The following is a 20,720-nucleotide window of genomic DNA, read 5'->3' as shown; positions in this document are numbered from 1 at the left end:
ACCACAGTCCTAAACTCTATAGTGTGTGCAAGGAGGGGGCCTCGCCCAAGGCTTCTTTCCTTATGTGGAGTGATGGGGTCAGGCAGGCTTCACTAGAAAGGAATGGGTTGGGAGAAAGTGGTAAGAGGTGAGGGGAAGGGAGAGAATCAAGGACCTCAGGAGGTGGGTTTGGAAAACCTGATGGATAAATTCATACAGCTCTGGTCTGTACCCTCACCCCACACTCCAGACCCAGAATCCCTGAGAATCTAACTGCCAAGGCAACATGGGGTGGGGGAATGGGAGCAGGGGGTGCTGAGCAAGTCTTTGTCCCCCACCGCCAGTCAGTCCTGTTCCTGGGATATGGTGCTTAGAGAGGCCCAGGACTGGGCTCCAGGCCCAGCTCTCAAGTTCTGACCTTCTAGAACAACTGAATCCTGGGGAATGCAGGGTAGGCCTACTAACCCCCACATCCCAGATGTCCTGGCTTTGGGCATAGTGGTGGGAATGGCGGGGTCCTCTCAAGGGTATTATAAAAAGCTAAAACCATTAAAAAAAATGTAATGGAGAGAAGATGCTCCCAGCCCCTTGCTCCCAAGTTTATCGACCTCCCCAACACCCAGCAGACAGCTGAGCCCAGAGATGGGCCCATTAGCACCATGCAATGTTGGGGCACCTCTGCAACCTGACTGACCCTTGGGTAAGGGTCCTTCAAAGCTGGAGTGCCCACTTGCTAAAGCTTCTGTATTCTTGCGGGGAGGGGATCCCAGCACGGAAGGGGGCAAGGGGAGAAGGCTTGGCTACAGTCCAGGCAGGGGTCTCAGCTGGGACCCCAAAGGGCTCCTCCAGGGGTCATGACTTGAAGAATCTTCGTACCACAAACTGGCCCAACAGAACCACAGCCAGAACTGTCAGCACATTAAGGATGGGGCCGTTGCCCAAGTTCAGGGCTGCCACCTGCCAGGAGAAAGACAGTGGTCATAGAGGGACTGGCAGCATATATAGGCATCATGGGACCGAGGTGGGGCTGGGAAGGGGGCAGCCCCAGCAGCATGGAGGAAGCTGCTAGTGCTGGGCACTCACCCAGCCGCCCCTCTGCGCAATCCACCGGGCAATGCAGTGATGCAGCATGAAGTCGGCCACAAAGCGGGTCACTTGGCCCAGGAAGCCAGTCAGGCCGCGCTGGTAAACATGTAGGGCCAGGCGGTAGCCGAAGCCCAGGAGAGCCACCACTCGACCCCAGTTGATGCCACTCTCAAATAGGCTGAGGGCAGAGCATAGATGCTGTCAGTGGAAGCCCCCCAGGAGGCCCTTCAGCCTTCTTTCCTTCTCCCACCCCATATTCCCTCCAGTCCTCTCCCGGCTGGAAAGCAAAATGGCTTAGCTCTGAATCAAGGTGGCAGAGGCTGTCCCAGCCTCGCCTGGACTTGGGAAGAGCCTGTGTCTCTGTGAAAGGACAAAGCTCAGAGGGCACAGAAGCAGGCTGCTGCTGCTGTGTGGCCCTAGTGCTGCGAGCACAAAAGGCACAGAGAAGGCGCGGGGCAGAGAGAGCGGATGGAGGCAGCGGGGAGATTACCTGTGGGCATTGCTGCTGGCCTGGCAGCCCGAGGGACAGCAGAGAGAAAAGGACAGAAGAAGTTAGGACAAGTCCTGGAACCACAGCAGGATAGAGGGTGGCCTCTAAGGACATGGGCAAGACATTTCAGGTCTGATTACTAATTCTAAATCTATTGCCTACTCCAGCCTTCACCCCTGGCTTCAAATCTGCCCGGGGACTGACCTCCCTGCCCCAGGTGGTAACGATGGCTAACATCTGTAAGTGCGGACTCCATTCTAAGCATATTTCCCTATTTTATGGACAAGGAGACAGATGGCTAGAAAATGTCACAAAGTAAGTAAGTGGCAAAGCTGAGATTTGCCCCAGGCATTTGGTCTCTTTAACCACTACACCGCATGGCCCCTCTTGATGTGATTACAGCATCTGGAAGCCATCTCCAGGACCTGGTAGAGGGTAGCAACCTTACCATCTTTGGCATGAAATGTGGTTCCAAATTGAAAGGACAGCTGTGTCCTAGCTGGGCTGGGGAATTCTGGGGACACCCCCACCCCGGGCCGCTCTGCAGTCCTGATCTAAACGGTCAAGTGCCCAGGGCCAGAACTCACAAGAGCTATGAGCTTTGTACCAGAGATGAGGAGTCTGGGACCCAGGGAGAGAAAGACAGGGCCCTAAGGCCACATGTGAATTTATAGCAGACACAGGTACAGCAAACATATTTCTGGACACTGACAGAGAAGCATGTTTCCCATCCCATGGGCAGGGCGCAGTGTGGTGGTGACAGCACAGCAGAGAAGCAGTGGCCTGGGCTACCTGGAGGCGATCTTGGTGAAATACTCATAGGCGTTCTCTGCCGTTGGCTGCAGGCGCTGCAACATGGTCTGGAACTCTTCGTCGTAGCGCTGGTTAATAGCATCCCCGATGATGGCGAGCCGCCGTCCCACCTGCCCCATGGTGCTGGAGGAACAGGACACAGCAGGTGAGAAACAGACAGCAGTCAGGGCTGAGGCCCAGGCTCACATCGAAGGGGTTCTGTCTGAGATGGCCCCAGCCTGGTGCACCCCTCTTCGGAGGTTGACAGTGTTCTCAGACGCGAGGGCCGGGCCCAGGGATAAGGTCTCCCATTGGGGCGGGTGACCAGGATGAAAGAGGAGCAACAACGAGAGAAGGACAAGACCCACCCCCACCCCACCTAACTCCCAAGATCTGCATGGTGACCCTGTGTGAGCCTCCGCTGCCCTGAAGATATCCCTGTGGGCCTAGGGGGTTGTCGCTGCTCACCTGGCAGGTTCTAGGGACAAGGTGACCATCTCTGGGTCAGCAGGCGCAGCCGCCCCATCAGCCTCCTGCTCCTGCTGATGGCGGTAAAAAACGTAGCTGCGGAAAACCTCTTCTGTGTCTCGGGCTACCTGCTCCTCTGGGGATCAAAGCCAGGAATCAGGGAGGAAGGAACAGCTGGACCTGGTAGCCCTGAGCTTCAGGGATGGTTACTCTTCCTCAAGGCCACAGCCTTCCTCGCCCCTGTACAGAAGGGCCCTACTCCAGTCCGTATGTAACACCCACATGCTTACTCTGTGTGGGGTGGTCTTCTGGCACTTTTCGTTTAATCCCCACAACAGCCTTGTGAAGTGATCCCCACTTTACAGATGGGGAAACTAAGGCACAGGAGAGTTACGTGATTTGTACAAGGTCATACAGCTAGACTGAGCAGTGGAGCCAGGGTACAATCCCAGGCATTTGGGCCTCCGAGTTTGTTTTATCATGTACAAAGGACCCAGCCCTTATGGCTTAGGGAGTGTGGGGCCATAAAAGTCACGTAAGGGAATAGCGACAGACCTAGGATTGAACACAAAGTCCAGGGAACAGCCCGTAATGGTCTGTGAGCTGCAGGCTTCCCTGATGGTATCCTTGGAAGAGGAAAAACGGCAGCCATCTTACTTCTTCCTCAAAGTCATAAAGTTTTCCCTGTTGAGCAGACCTGGCTGGGTGAGGAGCCAACTTCCTTATTTCTCCTACTCCAGGGAGAGGCCAGTTACATCCCAGTGTCCTTTCCTTCTCCTGACCTCATCCCGCTCCTCTGCCCTGGGATGGCGCTGTGCCCACGTCACGCTCACTCCCTAGCATCTTCTGGCCTCTGGACCCTCCCAGGCCCAGACCCATCCCCACTCCCAGGGCTTAACTTTGACTTCACTCTGGCTTCGAGCTCAATGGGCCACCTGAATTGGGTGAGGAGATATTTTTTTCTTTATCCAAGGTGAGTAAACTAAGACAGGAGAGCCTGCCTGTAAGTCCTGCCTAGCCCTCTCTACTTCTGTCCTCTCCAACCTCACAGACAGCCCTGGAGTGTATGGGATGGGTGAGGGGGTAGAAGGACCCTTACCCGAAGTGGAGGATGGGGCAGGCTCTTCACACTCCTGCCTGGGAGGGCCTGGGCATTGCCCAGACGCCATCTTTCAGGTCCCAATGGAGGGCAGTGTTAGCCTGTGGGGACGGGTGAGAAAAAGCAGAGATGAGGGCAAGCAGGGGCCACTGATGAGTGGTTCCCACAACCACACAGGAGTGACAGGGCCTCCACTCCCCAAAGGACGCCACAGTCCTAGCTCTAGTCACTCTTATTTCACCAGCTTGGGTCCCTATGGAGTCTGCTGGTGGAATCAGAACTTATTGAGCATTTTACTGGCAACTCTTCAGGGGAGCCTGGGGGTGAGAATAACCAGGCGGCCAAGATTCACACCTAGGACTGCACCCCGGCATCCAGGGCCCTAGGAGGGGTGGCCACAGCATTGCCCTAGTGGGTCTTAAGTCGTGTTTCGCCTCACTCCTGAGTAGTTTCAGAGGCTGGGGTTTCCGAACCCTCTGCTGCTCTGAGCCCCCTCCTGCACCCTACCCGGCACACGCTTGACACGAGCTTGCCACCATCAAGCCAATGACTCATGAAAGCTGTCCTCAAAGGTCTCACTTCCCTTTGGCTGGTCAGAGCACACCTGTTTTCCAACTAAGGCCTGTTAGCCACAAATATTTCCTGAGTACCTGTGGTATACTTCTACCATGTACGAGCACCCTCCAGGGCATGTGGGACAGCGAAAGTGCACATTAACCCAGTAAGCATTATCATACCCATTTTACAGGTGGGAAAAGTGAGGCACACAGAGGTTAGTGCCGGAGGCCACATAGCTAGTCAGGGAGTCAGGATGGTTATCTGAATTTCCATGAGTCCATATACTCAACACTGATTTAAGATTTACTTTCCAGTTTGTGGATCTCAGAGGAAATCTTTCCAGGGCAACTTTCCCTGGATACCTATGGCCTGTGCCTTCCCATTCCTTCTTCGCAGTGAGCTGAGGAAGTCTCCAGAAGTGGGAACTTCTTCACAGCCCCAACCTGCCTCACACAGCTACCCCTCCACCACCACACACTCGCTCTCGTTTCCAGCCCCAATTTTCCTCTTTGCCCGGTCCTGGCCGCAGCCCTGATCTGCTCTGTGAACCCTTGACAGAGGGAGTATTTCCTGAACATGAGCTGTTTCACTTTCAGTTTGCACCCCCTTCATTTCCCTCCCACCTCCAAGCTGCCTCCATCACCTTGGACGGGAGTGCCCCTCCTCCCATCCCTAGGGAGGGTACAGCCCACCCTGGGCCAGGCAGAGTGGCTCCTCCTCCCTGGGAAGGCCTGGGTAGCCTCCCTCATCCCCTCCCTCTCAGGCCTGGGGCCATTTTCAAAAGTGTCCCAAGGGCTCTCCGGAGAAGGGGTGGAGAAGGCTGGACCAACAGTGTACTCAGCTCTCCACCCCTGCGCTCTCCAGGCAGGGCCAGGGACAAGACAGACCCTCCCTCCTCCACCTCTGGGAGCTCTTCAAAACAGACCTTTGCCTGGCACACCCCCCATCCCGGTATCTTCTTCCGGAGCAAGAGGCCCTTGCTTCTTCTTTTGTCCCCAAAAGAAGGCCAAGATTCACACCCAGGGACTGCACCCCGGCATCCAGGGCCCTAGGAGGGGTGGCCACAGCATTGCCCTCAGCACCCCAGGAAACGGGCCAGAGGATGACGACTGCATCTGCACCTCCCTTTCTCACCACTCCAGGGCTCACTGCCAGGGACCTGATGGAGCCTCAGAACCGCCCCAGGACCAGAAGCCTATGCTGACCTGGGCCTACCCCCGCCCCCATCTAAGTGGCCTGCCGTCTGGTAAGGGGAATCTCCCGCACCCAAGCAACTGGGCTTGCTAGGCCCTGGATGTTCCCCAGCGGAAATGCCTTGTTGAGCTGAAAACTCAGTCTAGGGTTCCTGGGGCAGCAGGAAGCACCGTGAGTTCTCCCCCTGCCCTTGACCTTGGCTCTGACCTCCACTCCCATCCCCCAGACTGATAGAGGCCCTGATTCTTTGGCACCCAATTCTCAGGCACCCAGGGCCAGAGCGTGAGGGGAAGCTGTCTGAGGGGCAGCCAAGAGGCAGCCTGGCTGGATTAGGCTCCTAGCAGAGGTTGGTAAGCCTTCCCCTCCCCACCCAGCCCCCAGTGGGCTCCCTGCCCCACCCTAGGCCTTGTGTTGCCCAGAGCGGGGAGAATAGGCTGGACCCTCCCGGCTTACCTGCTTGGACCCTGGCCCAGGCCCGGGATGACTCAGTGGGGCAGAGGCTGGAAATGCCGAGGGACCAGCGTCTGCTCCCAGGAGTAGGTGTCCAGGCCTGGCTACCAGGAACGGGAGTCAGTGAATTCCTGGAGTCTGGATGCAGCCTCTGCTCGTCCCAGCGTGGCCCTAAGGAACCGAGAGGATTCGGCGATCATAGAAGTGCCGGCTGTTACTGGCTCCAATCAGCTCCCTCTAGAGGAAGTTACTCTGTTGCCGCCGGATGCGGATGTACCATCTCACAGTCTGGGCTGGAGCCCCCACCCACATCCCCAGCCTGACGGAGAGGCTCCTCCCCCACTGCTTTTCCCACTCCTGATCCTTGATCTCTTCCCCGTCCCATCAATTAGTACCAATAAAAAGACCAGGGTGGTGATGTTTCTTAAGCACCACTGTGTGCCATGTACTTTAGCAACCATTGTCTCATAGAATCTTCTCATCAACCCTTGGAAGTAGGTGCCATCAACTACACCCATTTTACAGATGAACAGAGGTTTGGCTTATTTAAGGAACTCTCTCAAGGTCACTGAGCTGGGTTTATAACCAAGTCTATAGGTACAGTGAGGAATAACAATACTAAATTAAGATTCAACGTACAAATAAGACGTGTATCAGGCACCTCGGTAGTCTCTGGAGATAGAAATTCTGAAGGCGTTAGGCAGGTAAACAGATGAAAACAGTCGGTCTGCACTCCCATCTGGGCACATGCAAGCTGAATGGCAAGTGGGGAGAGAAAAGGGAGGACAGATACTATCTGACCATCGTCAATGGTCCTCAAAGACAGAAACAGCCACAGCCAGGCAAGGACAAGCCCTGTGAAGAGAGGGTGTGCTGAGTCCTCAGGGTCTGGGTGCTCCCAGCCTCCTCTGCCCGCCCCCTAACCTCATGCTTCCTGGAGCCTCACTAACCATCCCCTAAACTGGCTCCCCATCCCTCCTTCCCCTGCCTCATCAATCCCCTGCCCTCTCTGTCTCCAAGTAAACCCCCCACCATGTCTTTCCCCCATCCCCACTTCACCTGCTTGATCTTTACTTTCTAGAACTCCTAGAAATTTCCAATTGGAGGTTTTAATTTGAAAACTACTCCTGTTCTTAAGCAGTTAGCTCTGGGGTGGCCGCTACGGCCCCTCCCTCTGAATGAGGGTCCCTCGCAGTATGGAGAGCCCAGCTCCAACCCCTTTATCCTAAATTTTGGGCTGCTCCTCCATTTTCCACTTTTTTCGTAGCCTTGCGGGGAGCAAGAGCAGCTCAAAGAGCTCTGACAAGGCCCTGTTGAGAGAGGGAGCATGCCTCTTGCAAGAGCAGGATACCATCCCCTTGATGATGGACCGCCAGGAGGGAGTGGGGAGGAAGGAGCCCAGGCCGCCCACCATAGCACCCTATAGCCCACCATAGCCCTGCCACAGCACGATTCCTCAGGGTTGGGAATGGGGAACACGGGGCCAGACCCCCAACCCCAAAGAAGTCCTGAGGGTCGTGGCCCAGGGTGTAAAGGTGAAGTCAGTCCTGCCCAGAGGAAGCCAGGAGGTGCTGGGCAACACGTCTGAGAAGGACAAAAAGGGAGAAGAGGAGGCGGCGGCAGCAGGGGAGCTCTCTGGGGACACAGGGACCTCAGACAAGTGAGAAACTATGGATGATGGGAAGGGGCCTGGGATGGAAGTATTGGGATGAAGCCTGGATGTCAGATGGGGGAAGGATATGGGCCTGAGATGGGAGGGCCCAAACTGGGGAAGTGCCAGGAATGTGGGCTCTTGGATGGGTAGAGGACTGGACCAGGGCACCTGGGTGGGGAAAGACTGACCCATCAAAGGTGAGGAGGAGCCTGGAGATGGGGCTGTGTGTTTGTCAGGGAAGGAGGCAGAGATGAGGGTCATTCCACAAGTGAGAGATTATGGATGGAGGCACCAAAAGGAAAGAGAGATGGGCTAGCGACTGGGAAGGAAGTATGCCAGGCTGAGCTGGGCTCCCATTGTTTTCCAGCTCCTTTCTCAACCCTACTCCACCCTGCCTTCCCTCCCCACTCTCTCCCTCCTGTCTCGCTCCCATTTGGACTTGGCACCCACCCCTGGGGAGGAACGGGGCCCACTTTTCTGCTCCCCACACTCTATCTCTATAATGAAGCCCCCAGAGGGCCCAGAAGGTAGCTGTTGGGAGCAGGAGGATAGAGGGGCTGAGCAAGGCCTGTGGGAGAGCCTTAGGGGTTGGGTAGGGGGTGGAGGGTCTTTGTTACATCTCTGGGTCCCACCTGCCATCTCCATCTGACTGTGCTTTGGGATCAGGGGCCACTTTGCCGAAGCTCTGGAGGTGGAGCAAGGATGCCTGCAGAGGACCATGGGATCACTGGAGATCAGCTCTGAGGCCTTCACCAGGGAGAAGGAGCATCTGCTCAATGGTAGTGGCCACAGGTGTACGTGTGTGGGGCGGGGAGGGGCGGGCCAGAAACAGACCCTCTTCTTCTAGGACTCTGCAGGGGTGTAGGGCCTGGAAGAAACACAGTCTAAGGGCATGCTGGTGGCAAACTGCCCAGGTTCGAATCCCAGCTCCACTGTGCCAAGCTGTGTGATGGTAGCAAATTGCTCAACTTTTCTGTGTCTCAGTTTCTTCATCTATAAAATGAGAATGCAATAGTACTTATCTCAGAAGGTAGTTATAAGGATTAAATGAGATGGCCTTTGTAAAGTGCTTAGAACCGTATGTGGCACATAGTAGGTGTTTGCTAATGAACACCAGGAAAAGTCACCCTCAGCTCAACCCTCCAGATGTCCCTGCCCTGCTGGGCCTATTGCTCAGCCACCCCCTATTGCTCATACTGTCAGTGACACTGCCCCTTCACAGGTGACCTCAGGCTGGCCTCTTCAAAAGTGGAGACAACTCTCTGGAACCACCTCCTCACCTTGTACAAGCAGCTTCAGAAATCTGCCATGGCCAAGGTCTGTGGAGCCAAGCTGGGGTAGTAGTGGGGGAGGCCTGTGTGGGCTCCCTCCCCATATCTGCTTGGGCCCCAAGATATATGGCTTGGGCCAAGGGGTAGCAGCACCCTTTCTTAACCTCTTGGTTGCTGTTCCCTCCTGTTTTCTGTTTTATGCGGGGACAGGGCTGCAGGTTTGAGGCCTTCTTCACCTTCTCAGTGACCTGGCACATACTTAGTTTCTTCTCAAGGGTTTCCCCATGAGGTAAGGAAGAGGAAATGGAGGAAGAGGGCAACTCATTTAAGCTATGTGTCCCAGGCATCGTCACCCTCCAGTCACCGCTACGTAAGACTTTTAGGTCAACAGATACAGTGGGTAAGTGCAGTGCCTCCACCTCTCCTCCCAGCCTGCCCAGAGGTTCAAGGAGTCCCCCTTGTCTAGTGGCTCATGGGTGCGATACCACCTCTTACCACCAGGTGGTATCAGAAGACCTAAGATGACCACCTAAGATGGGGGCCAGCAGGTGGCTGGGCTGGAGGCCACGCTCACTCTAGCTAGGGTCCTCCACCCTCAGGGTTTGGGAGGCAGCAAGGTGGGGGCTGTGACAGGCTGTGGCTCCTCGAGCATCACCCTTTCTCACCCCAGCATTCTCTTTCGGTGGTCACCTGCATCCCTGGTTTTGCCATCACGTGTGCACTGCTGTGACAGTGCCCTAGAGGGTGTTCCTGAGGGCAGATGAGGAAGGGGGCAGTGGTGATTATATAATAGAATCATTGTTGACAGTTACACAGTCATTTCTATGAGCCAGATCCTCTTCTAAGCACTTTTCGCAAAAATAATGCATTACAACTCTGAAGTAGGTCTTGTTATAGTCTCCAATTCACAGTAAGGAAACTAGGCACAGAGAGGTTAAGTAACTGTCCAAGGTCACACAACTAGTAAGTGGAAGAGCTCTGACTTGAACCCAGGCCCTTTGGATGGTTCCAGATCTATGCTCTTGAGTTGATGGCCAGAGTAGGGGAAACAGACATCTGCCCTTTGCATGCCCTCCCTAGGAGGTGATGAGACTCACACTCATGCTTGCAGGAAGGAGCCTATATAGAAAGTGTTTCTTGGAGAAAGCAGGGTGGTGGGGAGGTGGTGTCTGGCTGGATCCAGGTAATGGGTGAAGAAAGCACTATGGCTGGGTGACCATACAGGACCTGGCCGAGGTTTAAAAAGCTGGGGTGGCCTCTTCTTCCTTTGACGTGTCTGGCTGGATCCAGGTAATGGGTGAAGAAAGCGCTATGGCTGGGGTGACCATACAGGACCTGGCCGAGGTTTGAAAAGCTGGGGTGGCCTCTTCTTCCTTTGATCTCCAGCAGGTTGCTCCACCCTATTCCTGCCTGCTTTTCGCCCATCTCTCTGGCTCTCAGGTTTCGTGGAAAGAAGCTTCTGGTAGTACAGCGTGAGTCTCGCCTCTGGAAGATGGGCATCCATGAGCACCAAGAGCTACTGGCCTCGCCAGAGATCACCCTGGAGGAGGCAGGCTTTGTGAATGCCCAAGTATGTCATCATCCTGCTCGAAGACATTGGCAAAAGTGCGGATGGAGGCCTCTCATCTCTATGGTCCCTGGCCCTGGCTCCAGCCATGCCCCTCCACTGACTAGGTAGGGAACGTATAATACCTTCTTGGTGGCAGTATTTCTGAGAATAGGACCCTGACTCCCTGCATACATGCAATTCTCCATCAGTCTCACTTGACCCAGAGTCCAAATGTCCATTTTTAAGGCTCGACTTTGCCCATCCCTTGCTGTGTGGCATTGGGCAATTCCCTTCCCTCTCTGGGCCTTAGTTTCCTCATCTGTACAATAAGATTTGTCTGGGCGGCTTTAAGGCTTTCCAGGACACCTGTAACTCACATAATGTTGCTCTTTTTCTTTTTCCTCTCCCATTCACACCCATTCCTACTCCCACAAACACACGTAGGTGTGGAGAGTCACCCTGCTAGGTTACACCGAGGACCACCCACTGTCGACCCTCCTGGGCATCAGCCTTAAACATTAGGCCTGTCCCAACTTCTCTGAGTAAACGTTGATGGAGCTGTTGTTGAAAAATGTATTGGTATCCTTTCTGAGTTAATCTTTATTCATTCATCAGCTCATTCTTTCATTCAGAGGACATTTCATTCAGATGATTTGTGTGGCTTACAATAAGAAAGAGCATAGTTCAGAGGCCCGAGTCTTTAGTCCAAGTCTCTGCTCTGGCATCAACTTGTTCTGTGACTTCGAATGTAGACCTTGGTCCCTTTGCTTGTGAGGGGGACTGTTGGAAGGATCAGATGAGATGAAGAGTGTATGACTGTCACCTGCACAGGGTACTCCAGTGTTAGGGCTATGACTCACCCCTTGAGGACTCCAGGTCTGCCAGGCACTGAGAGGTACTCCAGTGTTAGGGCTATGACTCACCCCTTGAGGATAGTGAATACCAGGACTCCAGGTCTGCCAGGCACTGAGAGGGGGCCTTCTCATTGTCCTAAGCCCAAAGCCCACATCACAGGATGCCCCTCTGTGCTCTGGAGAATAAGTCTGCGCCACCTCATCCTAAACCACACAGATCGTCAGCTCCGGCAGGGACACTTGCTTTTGCCTTTTCACCTTAAATAGATCTGTTATTCAACCTTCCCTCCTTCTATCTTCCCCATACCCCTTCAGAACCAACCCCTGAGTGGCCCTGCCCCTGTCCCAGGGGTCACAGTCCTGGGGTAGCCTGAGCAGCACTGGAGAGGCCTTAGGGAGTCTCTGGGTGGTGGCAAGTGGGGGCCCAGCTCAGTTCTCACTCCGGGGACACAACTTCTTCAGGAATATCTTTCTCCTATGGGTGTTTCAGGGGTCCTGTCCTCATCACCACCCCTCACTCTCTCCTTATCTGCCCTTAGGGACACCAAACTGAGGGGGAAGGGAGCCGCCCCCAGTCTTTGGGGAATGCTGGGGACCTGGGGGAGGGGTGCTGAGGCAGCTGAAGCAGCATCCTAGGCTAGAAGGAAGGGTGCAGAGCCCCCTTGGTGTGGTGTCCAGGACACAGGTGAGGAAAGGGAGGGGTTGGCTGGGGTGCTTGACTCCTGGGGCTCAAAGGAACCCTCCAGGTTGGAGAGAGAAAGTTCCCTCCATTTTATGAGGAGGAGGTGGCTCAGGGTTGGTGGACCTGGACTAGCTGTGGGGACATGGGGGAGGGTCTGGAAAAGGTGGCCTCAGGATGCCTTTCTCTGGGGAATAGTTGGGGAGGTTTAAGGGGTGCCGAGCCAGGAGGGGAGAGCCCAAAGGTGCCGAGGCATCTTCTTTCACCCACTTCTTCCCCCTAGCACCTGCTCCTTGAGGAGATGGATGAGATGAGAAACCAGCCTTCAGAGTAAAGCTAGTGCTGGCCTGAGTCTTCCCTGCCCCTGCCTCGCCCCTTATCCCTGGAAGCTACACAGGAATGTGGCTCCTGTTAGGAAACATCCAAGGAGTGCCTGGGGCCAGGGGGCCTTGGGATAAATGGTGTCCTTGAGTCTGCAGGGTGGGCCTGCCCAGCAGACTGTCCCTGCCCATCAGACTCAGGCCTGTAATGTATTAATAAAGCCTAGTTTGACTCTGGCCTCCCTGGCTGTCTGTGAGCTCCGTCCCTCACCCTCAACCCGGAACTAGCTCAGTTTCTCTGGGGTCCCAGACTAGTCCACAGTTTATGCCCGAGGGTCTGCAGAACCCAGGGATCCAGCAGAAGACAGGAGGTTTGGTGCCCCTGATCTGGGGGTGGGAAGGACCTGTGCCCTACAGACTCAGGGAGCCTCTGCTGCCACAAGACGTCCCTCCCACCTAAGTTCCCAGGCCAGGCTCGCGGCCTCACAGGGAGGATCCGGGAATTCTCCAGCAGGAAGTTCCTGCCCAGCCAGCACAGGGACAAAGCCAGGAAAGCAGCCCTGAGCCTAGGGGGACCTGCTTCAGGGGCTGGGCTGGGAGCAGTTGAGGGGTCCCTGGAGTTGATGCAGGAGGGCCCCATCTTGCTGCCCCTGATAACAGCCCACTCTGCTATGCTCAGTGCTGGGTGCCTCTGGAGATCCTAGGCAGAGGGAGGTCCAGACATCTAGAAGGCCTGACTCCACCTAATCCTAGAGGCCAGGGTGGGCTTGAGTTGGGGGCTCATGATTCTGTGCTCTTACCGGCCATAGAAGGCCACACCTTCATATGGGGGATCTGATGGGAGGGAGGGCCAGGCCCCGTTTGGACACCAGGAGGTGCTGTTTGTCAGAAGGTCCTATTAGCTCTAGGTGGGACACAAGTTCTTTCCCTTTTGTGTGGGTCCAGGCTCTGAGGTTCTAATATATGTGGGAGAGAGAGAGCTCACACTGCCCCCAGCTCTCCTCAATACAACTGCTGTTTATAGACACCTGTTTGGGCTTCTCCATGGGCCCCGCTGTGTCTAGCCCAAGGCCTATTGTAGAGCATACCTCAATATCAGGACATGGCGGCCACTCTTAGTAACCACTATGATTGATAACAACAGCTGTTTGTGGGATGGATGGCACGTGCTTAGGGTGGAGGTAGGGAAACTGCAGCGACTGGCCTCCTGCCCCAGCCCAGCCCAGCCCAGCCCAGTGAAGCTGGGAGACCCGCCTCCCATTCCCCAGCCTGGGGTTGGGGAGAGCATGGTGAGGGCAGGTGGTTCACCAGTGGGCTGGGGGCTTTCTCCTGGACTTCCTGGCCAGGAACCCTGGAATCCCTGACTCAGCCTCTGAGCTGGAGGGTGGTGGAAGGGCCCGTCTGGACTGTCCCCCTGAGTCAGCCAGGAAACAGCCTTGTGACCATATGACTCACCTGTGCCCTAATTATTTCCTCCCAGAATGTTGGCTGTTGGGAAGGGTGAGGGCCTTGAGGGCAGCCTGTGGGCTCCGTGGTTGCGCTTGGACCTCTGGCTCTCCCCTGCATGGACACAGCTCTCCTCATGGACCCTATGAGGATACTTCTGCTCCTTCCCCTTGCTAATAGGCCCCAAAACCTGGTGCCAGCCATGCCCACTGGAGTGGGGAATCTCTGGGCCCAGGGCACTCTAGGACAAGCTTCTGCCCCTCCCCTGTTGCCCTGGGTGGGGCTAGCCAGTGGCTCCTGGGCCTGGGCAAGCACTATAATGGGTCCAGGGTAAGCCAGGCCCTGCTGGTGGCTCAGGTTCCTTGGCTGCCTGTGTGAATTGAGTGACCACTCATAGGCCACATCAGCTCCTGGGAACAAAAATATCTCATCCTCAGACCCCACCAGGTGGGGCTATGAGATGTGAGAGGGTAGAGTCCTTGGTTCAGTAGGGGGTACTCTGAGCTGATCACTCCCCTCTGCTCCTTTCTCTCCCTTTTTGTCAAGTGAGAGCCATGGTACCTCTGCATCCACCCCCTGCCCAGGCTTCCTATGACCTACGGAGGGGAAGGTCTGTGATCCTGGGAGGTGTGACTGGTACCGGAGCAGGAAGCTGGCACAGGCATGAGGACTTATTCCAGGCTCCTCAGGGTTCTGGGTTGGTCTCTGTGAATGGGCCTGGCTTGACACACATGAGGGTAAAGGTAGGGGTGACATGTCCCAAGGACTTGCTGTGGGAGAAGGCCTGGTAGGCAAGTGCAGAGGGCTGGGCTCAGGCTTACCACCACACAGAAAGAGCCCAGACATCTCTGAAAGGCTTTGAGGGAACACTGCAGATACCATCTGTGGGTCAGACCTGAGGACTGGGTGGCGTTTAAAGTTGCCTTCCCCTCCTGGGTGTGCAAACTGCTGGGGGAGGGCTGCCATGCATTGCTGTGGTTGGATCCTGCACCAGGGTACATGGCTCAAGGTGAGAGGGCTCTGAAATCCCGTGAAGGTGCCTCTCTCTAATTTGCTCAAAAAGGCCAACTGGGCTGGCAGTGGCCCTGGTCAGTGGGTTTAAGTTCAGCCATTATGTCAGAACTTGCCAAGTCTCACTACCCTCCAGGTTTCTCTCATCTTCCCCATCTTCCTCCATCTCTGTTGGTATCTGCATGTGTATCTTTGTTTCTGTTCTCTCTCTCTCTCTCTTCTTTAAAATTTTGCAGGGCCAAGAGATGGAAGGAGGCTGACAATTGAATAGCATCGTTACATTAAGAGTTTATTAAGGGAATTTACCTACGAAGCACGGATATCCTCAGCACCGTGTGTTAGGTGCTAAGGGGTTGTATAAGGGCAAGATGAATAAAGGTACGGGGGCATGACCCACCCCAGATAAGGAGAAAATGCCTTATATGCTTACCTGGAGGATGTATGTAACCAGCAAACCAGCACACTGTGGGGCACACGGGAGGGGTCGATCAGACAATCTCTGAGGGGATTCAGGGAAGGAATCTCTGTTCTGCCCCAGATCTAGTGGGATCTAGCTCAAGGGTCAGCAGTGGTCTTGCCATTGAACAGTCAGTTACTCCTTCCACTCTGTGTCTCTGTCTCTTTGAAGTTGCCTCACTCCCTCTGGTGGGATGGAGTTGAGAGAAGCAGTCCCCAGATCCATTCTGAGGGTATTTGGGGGATATCGATGGCTGAAAGGAAGGTAGTAGGGTTGGGGGGAGCAGGCTGGGTGGTCCTAGGGAAACGTGGGCAGGGTCAAAGCAGGCCACCTGTGGGCTCTTGGGAAGAACCTTTGAGGAAGGGGCTACCTCTTGCCCTGTTTATAGTCACTGGTTGTCAGTCTTGCCTATCCTGGGGCAAGGGAAGTGCAAAACCACCTGTATTATTTTTTAGGCAGGAAATGAGATGGAGAGCAGAGAGGCAGAGGGGAAGGACTGGACTAGGTTGGAGCTCCAGCTCCAACTCTGACAAACTCATGTGACTGATGACAGGTCCCATACCTCTTTGAATCTCAGTGTCTACATTCGTGAAGTGGGCTAATCATCCGCTTCTCATGTGGGCTGAAGGAAGTTCTTTTTGGCATGGAGCAAATATTTATTAAGCACCTACTACATCTCATTCCTGTTCTAGGCCCTGGGAAATAAAGCAGTGAGCATTTATTATTTATTATTGCCAGTAGAATAAACAACAAACAGACAATATATGAGGGAGTGATGAGTACTATGAAGAAAGATGAGGTAAGGTAATGGAATGCCGTTTTAGACAGAGTGATGGGATGGGGAAGACCTGTTTGAAGAGGTCATATGTAAGCAGGACCACTAGGAAGTGAGGGAGGGAACCAGGGGGGTGCAGGGGAAGGGCATGACAGCAGAGGGCACAGCAAATGCAAACACCCTGAGGCAAGAGCTGGCTTGTGTGTCTGAGGAACAGGAAGAAGACCTGCATCGCTAGAAGGGAATGAGTGGGATGGAGTGAGGTCAGGAAGCAAGGAGGAGATCTTGTACTTTGTGGATTTCCGTTTTTGAGGGGTTATTATTTTATCAGTGAGGAATGACATGATGCAGTTTACATTTTAAGTCTCCCTTGGCTGCTGAGTGGGAAAGAGCCTGTAGGGGGCGGAGTGAAGCAGGGAGGCCACCTAGGAGGCAGCCCGAGTTGTGGGGAAGAGGCCTCCTTGGCTGCTGTTATTATTAAAAAAGTGTGCTGGGGTTGCTGGGGGGGGGGGGGCGGGACAGTCTTTAGCACTAGGGAGTGCCCCTTGGCCCACCCTCTGTGCAGTGAAATCTCCCACGCCTGCCTCAGAGGGTGGAGAGGGAGAGGGGAGACCTTGGGGCTTGGGGCCCAGGAAGGGCCCACTGAAGGCAAGTGGGAAGCCTGGTCATGTGTGGATAGAGGAAGGGCAGCAGGAGGTGGCTGGTACCAGCAGGGTGTGTGCTCATCAAAGCAAAGCAATGGCATCCTAGCCAGGACAGCCCTGCCACCTGAGAATAGGCCGGGCCAACATCTGGGAGCCACTGAACGGTAGGGTGTTTCTGCTCCCTGCTACACTTGGCTCAGGCTGGAGCTGGGGCTTCCTCTGCCGAAGGCAGCTTGTTTTAATAGACCATAGACGAGAATCAAAGTCATCTCCCTCATGAAATTTGTAGTCCGCAGACTGAGGTGTGGGCTAACAGACCCCTGGAATAACAATCAGATGATAATGTTGCTATAACGCAGGTTAGGAGACCGCAGAGGAGGATGGAAGTAATTCCAGTAGAGAGAAGCCCCGAAGGCTTCAAAGAGGAGGCACCATTTGTGATTTGGGCTTGCAGGAGGAGAAGGAAAGGGAGAGGGCATGCCTGCCAAGGGGACAGTCTGCACCATGACCCCACTTTCTACCTCTCTGCCAAGCCAGAACCACCCTGAATCCTTCTCCCCTCAGACCTCCTCCTTCAGTCTACCTCTTCACATTTAGTCCTGCTCTCCCTGACATACACATGACTTCACACTTGCATTTTTAGCAGCTTTGCTGGGCCCCAAATCACGGTCGCACCTTCTTGATCCTCTCAAAGCTTCTCCCCATCACTGCCAGGTCTTTCCCACTCCCCTCGATCATACTCACCCATCCCCCTAACGCCCATACAGCTCAGCTCAGGTGCCTGCTCTTCACCCGGAGTCCTCACAGCTCCCTGGCTATGGGACTAACAGGATCCACGTGTGTACCCGCTCCCCCATGGCCTGGACACACCATGAAGGCTGGCCCCGTGGCTTTGTCTCCATGTCTGCAGTGTCCAGCATGGTGGCTGGTACAGAGCAAGCTCAACTAATGGTGCTAGACTGAATGAGTGAGGGAGGGCAGGTAGGAGGAGGGGGCTCAAGGATAGAGGTAGAGAGGTAGTCGGGGCCAGACTGCATGTGGCCATGTGGCTTGGCGTTTATTCTCAGGACAGTGAGAGTCATAGAGGACTGTAAAGCTGGGAGAGTAGCATGGTAAGATATACAGTGGAGAATGGAGCGGAGGGGGCAGGGCGCCAATCCGGAAGCTGTCACTAGCATCATAGGGAGAGGAGTATGAGCCTAAGCTGGGACAGTGGCAGATGGGGTAGATGGAAGGATACGGGCAGTGGTCTCCAACCAGGGGCAATTCTCTGCCAGGAAATATGTGGCAATGTCTGCAGACATTTCTGGTTTGTTGTAACTTGGCGGAGGGTGGGGCTGGTACTAGCATCTAATGGGTAGAGACCTCTCTAGTGTCAGTTTCCTCATCCTTAGTAAAAGATTTTGAAGGATTAAATGTGTTAATACATGTTCGGCGTTTAAAAAAATGTTTAGAAACATTAAGCACAAGGTAACATGAGCTACTGCTATTTTAAAAAAACATATATCTTCTGTTCAGAGCCCTGCATTGGCTCCTCAATCCAAGTGAGAGCCAAAGTCCTTCTAAGGGCTGACAAGGCCCCTCCCTATCCTGTTCCCTCTCCGTCTCCAGCCCCATCTCCTGCTTCCTCCTTGCTCTATGCCCTCTGGCCACACTGGCCTCTTTGCTGTTCCTTGGACACACTCAGCCCACTCTTGCCTCAGGGCCTTTGCACTTGCTGTTCCCTCTGCCTGGAGGCTCTGCCCCTAGGAATTTATGTGACTCACTTCCTAACTTTCTTGAGGTCTTTACTTAGCTGTCATCTTCTGGGGGTGGGGGGGGGTGTATTTATTAACCACCTATGTAAAGGAAAAAAAGTACCTACCTTCCTTTCTCTCCACAACATGCTCTCTCCCTGTACCCCTGCCTTGCTTTATTTTACCTCAGAGTATTTCCATTATATCCCAGGGCCGCTGAGACAGCCACCCTGTCTGCAGATCCAGCAGAGAAGCATGGGGCAGGGGCCAGGGGCCAGAGCAGACCCTTGCCCACCACTAATCCCAACACACACCCACTCATCATTCATTCAACAGATCTCTATTGAGAGCCTGTTGGGAGTACAGCTGTGAACAAGTCCCTGCCCTGGTGGGGTTGAGGGAGGCTGGGTAACGCTGCCATACACAGGGACGTTGGCAGGCCTTGGGCACTTTGCCCTGGGATGCTATGGGATGAGGTGGGATTGGAGTCCTGGAGCAGCTTCAGGAACAATGGGGACAGGCGAGGTACTAAAAGGGCATCTTACCTCTTGAGGGGCTGAGGACCATAGGTTTATTAGGGCTTCCCTGTCACCCCACCCGTCTTCCCACACCCCACTGATGTTTCAGTAGTTGATGGTGTGCTTCTGGGAAGCTGTCAATCATTTCTGTTGATTGGCCATAGCTCAGCTTCTCGTAAGTCCTGAACCCTGAGACCCCAGGACCAGAGTCCCAGCCCCCTCCACTCCTATAGGTCTCCCTCTTGCTCACGACAGTCTTGACCTGGTACCTCCCTCCCGAAGTCCTTTCCTCCCTCTGATTTTCCCTCAACTTTCCCATAGTGCCTGCAAAACCTGTGTCCTAGGGGAGGGATATTTGGTTACGAAGGGCGGTATCTTCTAGAAGGTAGAGTAACCCTCTCACATCCATTCACATGTAGAGGCACATAAACACACTCAAAAACCTACCTCCACACAGTCCCTCTTTAGGTTGCTGACCTGCCCTGGGCCTCAGGGCCTGAAAACTCCTTGGCCTCCACTGTCCCAATAGGGAGGATGAGGCAGAAGCAGGCGCTGAAGGCAAAGCTCTGCATTTCTCAGAGCCCGAGCCTTCAATTCTGTAGAGTAGGTTCTGGCTTGAGGTGTCTTGGTGTCCCCCAGGGCCTGTAACCTGTGAGATCCCAGTTAGCAAAGGGAGAGAATCCTATTCTGAAATGTCACTCGCGAAGGTTTTAAAACATGGCCCAGCATCCTTCTCAGGGAGGGGCGAGTCTCTGTCTTTCTCTCCTTGAATCTGGGAGGACCATGACTGTCCTCCATGAATGAAATACAGAGGCAGTGACACTATGTGACTGCAGAAGCTAAGTTATAAAAGGCCACACAATTTCCACCTGTTTCTTTTAGGATACTTGCTCTGTGCTAAGCCAGCCTCGTGTAAGAAGTCAGACTACTCTGAGACCGCCAAGCTGGAGAGGCCACACAGAGTTGCTCTTATCCCCAGCCCCAGCTGAGCTCCCACCAAGCAAGCACCACCTTCCAGCCATAGGAGGGAGCCATCCTGCACATCCAGCTCCCGTGGGCCTTTCAGATGACTCTAGCCCCAATATCTGATATAAGACCCCAAGCGAGAACTGCCTAGCCAGGTCCTTCTTCATTTCCTGACTCATAAAACTTTGAGCAAAATAAGATGGCTGTTTTTTCACACTAGTAAGTTTGGGATAATTTGTTATGCAGCAATGGTAATGAGAACATTGCCTCTACACCATTCCTGATTCTTCTCTTAGTCCCCTTCCCACCTTGTCTCCTAGGATGAACGCACCTGAATTGGACCCAAAGCCTAGAGATGGCTCCCTGGGCTCTGAGAATACAGAAGGGGAGCTAGGGCAAGCTGCTCACCCTCGCCCCAGGAAGTACTTGGCTTACCCTGATGGCAGTGACCAGACAAGAACTTGACAGATGAGCTTCTAGGTGACACCTCCACCCTGGTCCCTCCTGTTTGGCCAGGACTAGGGTGTCCTTGCTGTCCACCTCTGTGCCTATGCTGGCCCTCAACCAGCCTTGCCCTCAGCCCCTAGTGCCCCATGTCTCCAAGGTTTGGCCTCCTGTCCCCCTGTCTGTTGGCTGAGCAGGGCTGGAGCTGAGTGAGGACAGGATAGTTTATCACCAGAGCACAGAGCAGTGGGAAGCTGGGGCCTTGGATGTGGCTGGGGTT

At 54.4% G+C, this 20,720-nt stretch overlaps 3 protein-coding genes across 4 annotated transcripts; 2 read left to right on the top strand and 1 right to left on the bottom strand.

Annotated features, from left to right (window-relative positions):
- Positions 1–19: 19 nt before the first annotated feature.
- On the bottom strand, positions 20–6,533 carry BAK1 (BCL2 antagonist/killer 1). The gene is made up of 6 exons (XM_006907364.3): positions 6,120–6,533; positions 3,915–4,015; positions 2,816–2,951; positions 2,348–2,491; positions 1,063–1,243; positions 20–936 (listed from the first exon to the last, which is right to left on the bottom strand). Exons 2-6 carry the CDS (start codon positions 3,982–3,984, stop codon positions 832–834), a joined length of 636 nt encoding a protein of 211 aa, XP_006907426.1. The 5' UTR covers positions 3,985–4,015; positions 6,120–6,533; the 3' UTR covers positions 20–831.
- Positions 4,919–6,121, top strand: LOC107195354. 2 transcript variants are annotated; one of them, XR_003044968.1, is made up of 2 exons: positions 4,919–5,837; positions 5,932–6,121. XR_003044968.1 is itself a non-coding variant. In XM_025043715.1 (2 exons), exons 1-2 carry the CDS (start codon positions 5,049–5,051, stop codon positions 5,997–5,999), a joined length of 738 nt encoding a protein of 245 aa, XP_024899483.1. In that variant the 5' UTR covers positions 4,919–5,048; the 3' UTR covers positions 6,000–6,121. The 2 variants fall into 2 exon arrangements, 1 of the variants encoding a protein (XP_024899483.1); XM_025043715.1 differs by having other exon boundaries at positions 4,919–5,718.
- A 392-nt stretch (positions 6,534–6,925) lies between the features above and the next one.
- On the top strand, positions 6,926–9,523 carry LOC112476114 (gametogenetin-binding protein 1-like). The gene is made up of 5 exons (XM_025043695.1): positions 6,926–6,958; positions 7,577–7,776; positions 8,437–8,549; positions 8,993–9,087; positions 9,252–9,523. Exons 1-5 carry the CDS (start codon positions 6,926–6,928, stop codon positions 9,327–9,329), a joined length of 519 nt encoding a protein of 172 aa, XP_024899463.1. The 3' UTR covers positions 9,330–9,523.
- The last annotated feature ends 11,197 nt before the right edge of the window (positions 9,524–20,720 follow it).

Source organism: Pteropus alecto, unplaced genomic scaffold (assembly GCF_000325575.1).
Source record: "Pteropus alecto unplaced genomic scaffold, ASM32557v1 scaffold202, whole genome shotgun sequence".
Taxonomy (NCBI): domain Eukaryota; kingdom Metazoa; phylum Chordata; class Mammalia; order Chiroptera; family Pteropodidae; genus Pteropus; species Pteropus alecto.
This window is presented reverse-complemented; position numbering and strand designations above follow the sequence as displayed.